Genomic DNA, 12,162 nt, shown 5'->3' with positions numbered 1-12,162 from the left:
TACTATTATATAGGTATAGAAATACTAGTTATATTAGTTAGTAAAGTTATTATTATTTAGAAGTAAGAATTATAGTATTATAATATTAATATATAATTCCTAAATCTACTTAGCCTAAAGAAGTCTAGTTTACTAGTCGAGTTACTAATAAGATATAAGGTTATATAACTATATTCCGTATCTTATATTCTATTACTTATATTTTATTACTTATATCTTATATCCCGTATCTCGTAACTATATATATAACTCCTAAAGAAATAGCTATACTAATACTAGAAACTCTCTAAAAACACGAAAAATAGTATTTCTCACTAATTATATATAAATTCCCTAATCCGGTCTAGTACCAGATTTCCCAAATACTTTATATATTTATATTACTTCTAAGGTTTTAGTTATATACTAAAGGCCGCGGCCTTTTATATATAACTTTCTCTCTTATAATATTTTCCTATTTTATATATTTATTTCCTATTCTATTTATACTTAATCTATTTCTCTATATTTAATTATATAGTATTTATATTAATTAGATACTTAAAGGCATTTATTAGCTTTAATTTCATTATAGAATTAATAGAATTCGATTTTCTCTTAATTTATTTAATTTCTATAATCTCTTATTATTTATATATCTAATAGAAATATATTATATTAATTATTAGATACTTTTCTCGAGTACTTCCTAATTTAATAAGACATTTATATAATAACTTTGAATTTATATAGACTATTAATAGTAGTTCTATTTCTAGTATTTTATTAATTATAAATTTAACTAAAGTGCCTATATTAAAACTATAAGCTATACTATAAAGTTCTAAAACTAGAATACTTCTAATAACTTTCTTATATTTAGTAAAGAACTAGTAAATAATATTAGTATATCTAGTTTTATTTACTAGAACTAGAATATATTTGATTTAGGAAAAGAGATCTCTATTATTTATAAAAATAATTAAATATAAGAACTTCTTTATTAGTTTTATAAATCTCAGTTCTCTAGTAATATTCTTAATTTGCTATTAAATATATTTATTAAGTACTTTTATATTAGTTTCCGAGAATTTAATAGCCTAAGCTATAATTAATAGGTTATATAAAGCTTCTAGTTAATAAACTAATATAATATATATTTTTCTAGTATATTAGGTAATATATTAGTTCTTAATAAAAAGATCTTAATAAATAGTACTTCTATTACTTATAATAGTAATATTTTTTATAGAAATAGTTCGGAGGTTTTTATATTAGTATTTCTATATAAAAATAATTCCAGTAGTATTTATATAAATAATACTTTTATTAAACTTGAAATTATAATTAATAGTAAGGCATTTATACTTCTTAGCTAAGAACTTAGTTTCTTAAAGCTTTAGTTACTCTGTTTTATAAAATTATTATTTTTAATAAATAAAGTATTATTAGTTTAAAGGCTAATAATTCCGAAGAATTACTTATTATAGAGAAAATAAGGGTTATAAGTTAATTATTTCATAGAAAGCTTATTAATATAATAAGAATAATAAGTCTTAAATTAGTAGTTCCTAGCTTCCGGTATACTATATAATAGTTTTATAACTTTTAGAACTAAATTATTATTTAGATTTAGTTCTTTAATAAGCTTATAAAGTAAATTAATATAAAAATTATAATTAAATAAGGTTATTAATTAAATATAAGCTTATAAGATATTATATAAATATAGTTCTATAATATCTATTATTATAATAGTAATACTAAGAATAATTCTCTGGCTAATATATTAAATAGTAAATAATTATATTAATATTATATATTTCTTACTATTATTATAAGTCTAGATAACTAGTCTCAATTTCTTAAATTCTTTTTCTATGTCTTTATTCTTAATTTTATTAATAAACCGGGAATTAAAGATATATATTTTCTTTAATACCTGAAATCTAGAAGTAATCTTAAATATACTCTTTTCTAGAAAACTAATAACTTTAATTTAACGGGAGTTCTTATATAGGTTATTATCTTATAGGAATACTATAATATTCGGGTTCTTATAAGAGTATTCTTTATTATACTTTAGTAAAATAACAGGAATAATAAGAGAAATTATACCTATATTATCTTTAGTCTTATTATAGAATTCGGAAATAGATTCAGGTTCGGGGCTATTAGTAATAATCTTAATATTCCTTATATAAAAGAGCTTTATAGAGATTAAGTAAAAGGTAATATTACTATATAATAGAACTAGTATATAGTTTTCTTTATTAATAACTACTAGCTTATATAATCTATTCTAATTACTAGATTATAGTAACTATTACTTAGTTCTTATATTTTAAGTAAATTGTACTAAAAGTTAGTAAAAATACCAACTTATTATTCCACGAAAATATATTAGAACTAGATCTAAGAATTAAAACATAGACTATTTCAAACAATTCTAATTGTTCTATTACCTTGAAATTAAAATTAAAAGTAATATAGGAAAGGTTTAATAAAGGTAAAGATACGAGGTAGTATAATTAAGCGAAAATAGGTATAAAATCACAATTTAATATTATTCCTAGGATTTACTCCTGAATTAACCTATAAACTTAGCTTATAAGCGCTATATAAAGAGATAAAAATGTACGGAAGACTCGAATTAGTTAGGTGCTAATTGGGCGTTACGTGAAATTAATGCCTTTACCGTAAAACTAGGAAGTGAATCAGGTAACTTTTATAGTAAAAACAGCAAAATACGAGAACTAAGTAACTAGTACTATAACTAGTATTTCCTTTATATTATATAAGAATATTCGAATTCAAGGAAAGTTTATAAATATTAATAGTACTAGAACTATTTCGGGCATTTAGGGCATTTATAATCTGGTATTTAGCTTAAAACTTCTGAATTTCTACTATTGCCTTCTTAAGTACTACTAATTGCTATAATATAATTAGTAATAGGATATTATATTTAGTTATTTGAGATAAAGTACTATAGACTAAAAGAATTAGAATAATACTATTAGGTCTAGCAAAATTATTAATAGTTTTAAAAGCTATTTAAAATATAATATTCTTATTAATTCTATTAATTTTAGCTATAATAATAAAGTAAATATATTAAATTAGGTTATAATAGTATTTTATAGTTCCGAAGAAATTATAAGCTTTTATAAAAATGATTTTAATTTTAGTTTCTACAATATTTGCAAGCTAAGTAAACTTCTTATTAATAAACTATTTTCTAATATTTGCTATAATCTAATTAAAAAGGCCTAAATAGGTATTAATCTAATATTACTTTAGGGTATTTCAAATATATAATATACTAATATTTTAAAGCTATTAGCTAGCTTAATATTAAGTGCCTTTATTAATAATATAAAGTATAGACTTATCGGAAATATAGAAAATATTAATAATAATAAAGTAATTAAAGCTAATATTATTTCTTAGATTAAACTTGAATTATTCTAGTAATTATCTAAATTTCTAGTATTACTTATAGTATTTTATAAGATATTTAAGGGCTTCTATATTAATATTATAGCTTACTTATTTTAGTATATTTCGGAGCTTATTAATAAATAAATAACTAAAATAATAATACAGATATTATAATTTAATTTCTATAAGAAAGCAAGAATTCGGAAATAAAGCTTTATAAAATAATATTTTAAAGCAGGAAAACATATCTAAAACATTATACTATAAATATAAAGCATTTATTAAAAGTAATAAGATAATTAGTAAGATTATTAAATAAACTCCTAGCTTATTTATATTAGCTAAACTAAATAGAAATAAAGTTTTTATAAATATAATATAGAATTATACTTATCTAATTAGTATTCTTAGTATTATAAATCTAATAAAGAATATAGATCTAATACTAAACTAGATATTAACTTAATCTTTAGTAGTTTTATTAAGTTTAATACTATTATTAGTTTACTATAAAGCTTGGAATTAATTAGAACTAGTAGTTAAGAATCTAGAAGCTTTAGTATTAATTATAATTCTATAAAAGTAATAAGTATTATATTTTAATATATTATTAATTACAAATATCTAGGTATTTTCTATTTATTTAATAAGCTTTAAAATATAGTTTTTACCTATTATCTAGTATAAAGAAAAGAGAAGCAAAATTATTTATAAAGTATTAGTTATAGAAATAGTAGAAGTAAGGGCTATAGAAGTAGCTAAAAAGCTTTTAATAAAAATAAAATAGAAATTAGAATAATATTTCTTTCCTTTATTTATTTCTATTAGTAAGGCTTTAAAAGCATTACTTACTAGTTTATTCTTATTACTTTTATTATTCTTTACTTCTTTAAATTTAATAATATATTATATATAAGTATTACTAAAGTATTTATTAAAGTTATAAATATTTCGGAATCTAAATTAGTAAATATTTCTATTCTTAAATTAAGCCTTTTTAGCCTCTTATTTCTCTAATATATATTTCTATAAATAGTATTTGGGTTTCTTATATATAAAATACGACTTTAGAATATAATTATTATAATTATAAGACTTGAAATAATTATTACGGGTTCCGAAGTTATAGCTAGGTCTATATTAATAATTTCCGGACAGATAGTAATTTAAAGAATTTAAAGAATAGTATTATTAATTAATAAGATAGGTTTTAGTAATAATTTGTTATTTTTTCTTATAAGTAGTAATAGATAATTAGAGCTTATTAATAAGCTAGCCGAGATTATTAGGAGAATCCGAGATTATATATTAATATACTAGTAAGCCTTAATAGAAAGTAATAATCTTATTATATAAGAATTTAATATTTTATAAGACAGAAATAAGGCTATACTATAATTTATATAGATTATTAATTAGTATTTAGATAAGCTTAAATATTGTCTTTTTAGAATTCTTTACTATTATAATTACTAAGGTAATAGTATTCTATTTATCTAAATTTCAATAATAGAAACCGGGGCTTTTAAAGAAGCTATAGATATTTATATAGGCCTTTTTATATATATGGCTCGAGAGCTAGTTATTATAGAAGTAGTCTTATACTAGTTCCTTTAATATAGTAGGAAAAGCTCTTACTAATATCTTTTCTAGAAGCTTTATATATTAGTAAATATTAAGGAAAATAGTAAGTTTATAATTAAAACTATTATTAGTTCTATTATATTTCTATATTTCGGAATATATCTTTATTATTTCCCTAATAAGCTTCCTAGCAGAAATAATAGATACTAATTAATAGTAGTTCGGGTTTAGTAGTAATACTAGTAATAATAAAGATAGAAATAGTAAATAGCCTTAATTTGAAAAAAGTAAATAAATAGCTTAATTACTCGATTAAGATTATCTAGTTCCCTTATATCTAGTTTTATCTAGAATAAGATAAACTAATATAATAGGTCCCTGAAAAAGATCTATTCTAATTAGATTATTATTAATAATATTAGCTTTATTTTATATATTCTTTATTTTTTCTTAGATAAGATTAATAAAGAATTATATAATAGTAAGGTTTTTATAATTCTATTTAATATAAATACTATTATAATAAAGTTGGGCTCGAAGATTTTATATAAGTATATAGTTAATTAGACTATATATTATAGTATTAAAGTTTTTAAAGTTATTCTGAAATAGATCCTATAAATTATTATTACTTTTCTTATATAAAATATACTAATATATCTTAGTAGTTATATATTTCTGAAGTTTAGCCTTTATTATAGTTACCGGATTAATACTATTCTCTTATTTCTTAATTAGTTCCTTTCCCTCGTCGGCATCTATACTAAACCGAGTTCAGGTTCTCTCTAGTATATATGTATATATAGTTCGTGGCAGGAGGGGTTTGAAGGTAAGGTAGTTCGTGGTAGGTTCGTGGAAAGGGTTTGGTAGTAAAGGTATCCAGATGCCTGGTTTAGATGCCTGGTTTAGATGCCTGGTTAAGATGCCAGATACCTGGTTAAGATACCAGATGCCTGGTTTAGATACCTGGTTGAGATACCGGATGCCTGGTTATTGAGATACCAGATATCTAGTAGTTAAGATGCCAGATGCCTGGTGGGATATTAAAGTAAATATTTCGTCTATAACAAGAAATTTAGGAAGTGAAATATTATGATTCCGGGAGGGTCTAAAGCTCGAAGGACTCGATTTTTAATAGTAAAATCGAAGTAGTAGTTAAAGAGCTTTAAGGGCATATATAGGGCATATATTCCGGAGAGAGGGTCCTATAAATACGGGTATTATATAAGTAGAAAAGATGGTTTCTAAGAAAGTAGTTTTAGGGCCAAAAGAAGTTAGTTTTGAAGAATAATAGAAGTTGGATAAATAGATAGATAAATAGCTAACTACTTATTAATTAGTAAGATCTAGGTATCTTTTCCGTAGGCTACTAAATACTTTTATAAAGTTAATAAGTAGTTTCCTCCTTTAATATAAAATAGACTAGATTTGTTTTAGGTTACTAAATACTTTTAGAACTAATCTAAAATCTTCTCTAATCTATATATATAAACTAATTAGTATTAGTTTACTCGTAATACATAGTACTATTATATAGGTATAGAAATACTAGTTATATTAGTTAGTAAAATTATTATTATTTAGAAATAAGAATTATAGTATTATAATATTAATATATAATTCCTAAATCTACTAAGCTTAAAGGGATCTAGTCTACTAGTCGAGTTACTAATAGGATATGAGGTTATATAACTATATCCCGTATCTCGTATCTCGTAACTATATATATAACTTTTAAAGAAATAGCTATATTAATATTTAAAAAATCAAAACTTTAAAATTATATTTCTTATTTTATAAGGCATTTAGAAGCTATATTTAAGCTATGAAATTTAATATATATTATTTTAAAATAAATTATATAAAGGCTTTATAAGATTTATTATTATTATAAAAATTATTAATCTTTTTAATAAATTATTTATTTCTTAAAAAAGTATAAATATTATTAGTAAAATTATGAAATTGTTATAAAAGTAATATAAAGTATAGAAATAGAGTACTTAGTAATTCTATAATAGCTTACCGTTTATAAATATAATTTACGGTTATTTAATAATTAAATATTTTAGTTTTCTAGTAAGGCGTGCATTCAAGCGGGCCGTGCATTTAAGCGGGAGATCGAGTAACTAGCTGCTCGACGTGCCCTATCACTACCTCCTCTCATCCATTCATCTTCATCACAACAACATGCCAACCCTCTTTGCCAAAGCAACAACAAGACTTAAACCCTCCGTCGCAAAAGCCACCAACTCACCTTCTTCCACACCACTACCTCTCCCTCCCATCGCCAACACATTCACCAACGCGCCAAAATGCCGACCCCCCACCTAACATCCACCACGCCCCTCCCTCCGAACACGGCAAAATGGATCGAATTCCTCCACCTCACTTACACGGACTCCCGTGGCGTGCCTCGAACGTGGGAAGCATGCGGACGCAAGACGCGCGGTGCCAGCGGCATCGACGCCGTCGCCATCTTTGCCCTGCTCAAATCATCACGTGGCAAAGAACCGTCCACCATCCTCGTCCTCCAATACCGACCCCCGGTCGACGCGATCTGTGTGGAGCTCCCTGCTGGACTGATTGATAAAGACGAGTCACCTGAGGTGGCAGCACTGAGGGAGTTGATGGAGGAAACCGGGTTTGAGGGGAAGGTGGTTGGGTGCAGTCCTACGGTGGTGAGTAATCCGGGGATGAGCACGGGGAATATGCGTGTTGTTACCGTGGAGGTGGATGTTGAAGGGGAAGGAGAAGTGGAAATGCCGAAGCAAATATTGGAAGAGGGCGAGGATATTGAGGTTGTGGTTGTTCCGCTGGGGGAGTTGTATAAAAGGCTTGTGAAGTATTCAGAGGAGGGGAAAAAGGTTGATTCCAGGCTTTGGCATACGGCTATGGGGCTAGAGTTAACGAGACAGTTGAAGTAGGTGGTGTATAGTTCTTGGGAGTGGGCAGTGTGTCAAAGAACTACTCACACTACTCATACTACTCATGAATATTCGTGAGTAGCGTAATTCCCAAAAAATTTGAGTAGAGAAGAGTATATACTTATCAGTAGTTATTACATGACTTTAATAAAATCAAGGTTTACTTAATAATTATTAAATAACTAAGGTACTTATTAAGTAGCTATAATAAATAATAAATAGAACTTATATAAAACTAGCTAAATACTAATTTTCTATAATAATAAACTAATTATTCTTCTTAAAATCTTGCTTTTTCTTCTTTTTCTTCTTTTTTTATTTTTTTATTTTATTTTTAGCCTTCTTTAATTTGTTTTTAAATAACTTCTATCTTGTTAAGCAAAATATTATTTCAAAAGTACTTTTATTAGATTTATTATATAATTTAATAATAATAAAAGTATTTTAGAAAAAGAATCTTTTATTAAAAGCCGAGAAAGCCTGAATTTCTAATTATTTTCTAATTATTAAAGCTAAAATAAAAAATCTAGCTATATTAAACTTCTAATAATTTAATAGCTTAATTTATATATATATATATATATATTAGTACTAATATATTAAAGAATATTAAGGAAATTTCGGATAATTATTTAATAGAATTTAAATAAATTTTATTTATTCTTTTATTTATTTGTTTTTCTTTAAAATAAATTACTAATTTATTTTCTATTTTTAAAAACAAATTAATAATATATATATCTAAGTTATTAGAATCGAAATTAGCTATATTTCGATTCAAGAAATTAGATTTAGCTTAAGATATATTTAAATTTAAATTAAAGAACTAATTATTAATTTATTATATATATTTAAAAATATATTACTAAATAAACTAATACTAATTAATTCTTTTTATTTAATATAAGAATTAAAAATAAGAACTAAATATAAAGCTATATTTTTATTATTTAAAGTATTTATTTTAGAATAATATTTTCGAAGCCTAGTTATAATAATATAAAAAGAATTTAAAAAAAGATTTATTTTAAACTCTTTTTTAAAAATTTCAAGTTTATTATATATTTTATATATTTCAAATATAATATAATATATAATAAAGTAGTTTTTAGCTTATAATTTAGTTATAGCTTTAATAAGTATTAAAATTATATTTAAAATATTATTTAAATAAGTATTTTTAATATTAGTCAAAACTAGACTTTTATTAAAACTAGAATTTTATTATTTATAATAAGCTTTAAAATAGAAGCTGAATAATAAAAGCTCTTATCTTTTTTTATATTTATATATTTACTAGTAAGAGATTTATTAATAAATATAATAAAGACTTTAATTTTAATTTTTTTTAAATAAATTATAAATAATATTATATATTAATATTACGGGCCAGGCCTTTAATATAAAACAAACTAGTAGTTCTTAATATAAGAAGAATTTATTAAAAAGAAAAGCTAAAAGCAAGCTCTAATTTTTGGGAAATAAAGAAATATAATTATATAAAAATAATCTTATAAAATCTAGTATAAATATTATATAATAAATATAAAAACCGGGTTTTAATTTACTATAGGTAGTATTTATTAATATAAATTATTAAGCTATTTATATTAATATTATATAGAGAAATAATTTAGTATAAACTATTAATTACCTAAAATATTATAAATAAACTCTAATATATTTAATTAATTTATAAAAGTTTAAATTTATATTTAATTTATATAATATTAAGCTTTAAAAACGCCTTATAAAATATAATATAAAAATTAAAAATTGAGGCTATTTTATATTTAAAGTAATTAAAAATACAAAATATAATTCGAATTTAATAATTTATAATAAATATTATATATTAAATTACTTAATAAAACTATTAATAAGGTCTATAAAATAATATATATATTTAAAATAAATTAATAAATATAAGATTTTTTTTAGCTTTTAATTTATTTTTATTATTTATAATTAAATATGAATTCGAAAAATAAGCTATTATTTTAATAAAGCTCAAGAAATTCAAATATAAATTATATTATAGTTCTATATTTTATTTAATATCTAATACTTAATATCTGAGTTTAATATTTGAGTTTAATATCTAGTATCTGGAATTATATAATAATTATATATAATAAAGTTAAAGAAAGCTATATTCTGGGAAATTTAGAATACTAAGCTTTATTAGGCTAAGCTATAAGTAAGAAATAATAAATCTTTAAAAAATCTTAATTTAAGATTTTCTTTTCTTTTTAGTTTAGTTTTTTTAATAAATAATTCTCTTATAAATATCTTATTTATAGGCTTGTTTTATAGAACTATAATATTAAATTAAGTTCTTTTTTTTTATTTAAAAAGACTCTAGAATATCTTTTCTGAAATAATTATTTATTTCTAAAGAATAATTCTTTATATATAAATTATATATATCTAATTCTTTAATATAGCTTTTCTAAAAATCTTTACCTATATCTCGTAATTTTTCTTTTTATATCTAGTATTAAAAATACTTTTAAAATAGAATCTTTTATTTTATTTAATATTTATTTTAATATACTTATATTATAATAAGTTTAAATTAAGATTTAGATAAATACCTAAACTAATTATATAACCCTAAATGGCTTTACTACTAGTTTAGTTTATTTATTTAATATAAAGAAAATTTCCCGAGAATATTTTATTAATAGAAATTATATTCTAGATAATATATACTTCTAATTTAAATACTATAATATAGTATTTAACTTTCTAATACCTTATATTAAATAAATATATCCGGCCAGAAAAGTTCCTAAATATAATAAATTCTATTTTATAAAAGTTCCGGATTTCTCGAAATTTAATAATAATAAAAACCTAATCTATAATTATTAGTAAATTCAAATTATTAATAAATTCAAAGTTAATATAAACTATTATATAAATAAGAATACTTATATATATTATATTTTTAATTATATAAAAGATAATATTTAATATAAGTCTAATATTATTAATTTTTTCGAAATATTTATAGAAATAATTAATTATCTTAGTAAATACTTTATTAACTTTTATTATATATATAAAGCTAGATATAAATATAAGAAACTATAAATAAATAAGATTTAGATCTTTTATAAATTTAAAATCAAGTTTATTTATTTAATAAATAAAGCTTAGATCTATTTATAGAACTATTTTAATAAGCTATATAATAAGCTAATATTTCTTCTTTAAAAATAACTTATAAGCTAGTATTATTATATTTATATATTTTATTATTTATATTATATAGCTTTATTAATTAATTCCGAAATAAAAGTATTATAGTTTTATAAAAGCCTTAGAAAATATATTAAGGCTCGAGCTATTATTTCTTTTCTAATTTCTATTATTTTTAATGTCTTTATATTTGTTACTCTTAAGCTCTATATAATAACTTTATATATCTTTATATTAGCCCGAATGTTTCTAATTATTAATAAACTAGTTATTAAAAGAAAAAGTATTTTTATTTTTATTTTAACTTATTTTAACTATTTCTAGACTATTTATATAATCTATAATTATTTAATACTAAAGTATATTACTAATATTAAGAAACTAGAAAAAGATAATAAGCTTATAAAAGCTAATATAAATAATATATTAGGAAATAAGAATATCTAGAAAAAGGCTTTTTTTTTAAATAAACTTGAAATTAATTTTATAGAAATTAATCTAAATTAGTTAATAAAAGAACTATACTTAATTCTATTCTATAGCTTATTTTATAATAGATATTTAATTAATGTCTTTTTTTTTACTAATTCCGAAATAAATAGTTTTATATTTATTAATATTTTAAGTTCTAGTATTTACTTAAATTTATTAGTATTAAGAAATATAATAACAAGCTAGAAACCCGTATTATTTATTTCTTAAGAATATATCTTATTATTAACTAGAAATAATAATATAATATTTCCTTATTAATTCTTAAGCTTAGATTTTATAATCTTATTCTCGGCTACAAATACCTAGAATATTTTAATTTACTTTTTAATATCTGAAACTAATATTTAATATAACCCGAGATTTTCTTTTTATTACTTTTAGTTATATAAGAGATTCCTAGATTTTAAAAAACTTTGTTTTCTATTTCGAGATATATCTTTTATTCTAATTATTAAATAAATATTAAAGCCAGAAATTATAGATTTAATAAAGAGAACTAATAATAAACTATTAGAAAATAAGCTTT

The 12,162-nt window shown here is 21.2% G+C and overlaps 1 protein-coding gene across 1 annotated transcript; it reads left to right on the top strand.

The window, feature by feature from the left end:
• The first annotated feature begins 7,164 nt into the window (after positions 1–7,164).
• Positions 7,165–8,114, top strand: K444DRAFT_600560 (uncharacterized protein). The gene has a single exon (XM_024878626.1). The coding sequence runs from the start codon at positions 7,323–7,325 to the stop codon at positions 7,932–7,934; it is 612 nt and encodes a 203-aa protein (XP_024730034.1). The 5' UTR covers positions 7,165–7,322; the 3' UTR covers positions 7,935–8,114.
• Positions 8,115–12,162: the final 4,048 nt, after the last annotated feature.

This window comes from Hyaloscypha bicolor, assembly GCF_002865645.1.
Source record: "Hyaloscypha bicolor E unplaced genomic scaffold K444scaffold_165, whole genome shotgun sequence".
NCBI classification, from domain to species: Eukaryota; Fungi; Ascomycota; class Leotiomycetes; order Helotiales; family Hyaloscyphaceae; genus Hyaloscypha; species Hyaloscypha bicolor.
This window is presented reverse-complemented; position numbering and strand designations above follow the sequence as displayed.

Bases quoted from the DNA above. Each gene is read 5' to 3' on its own strand.
- K444DRAFT_600560 (XM_024878626.1), top strand. From the start codon at position 7,323: ATGCCGACCCCCCACCTAACATCCACCACGCCCCTCCCTCCGAACACG.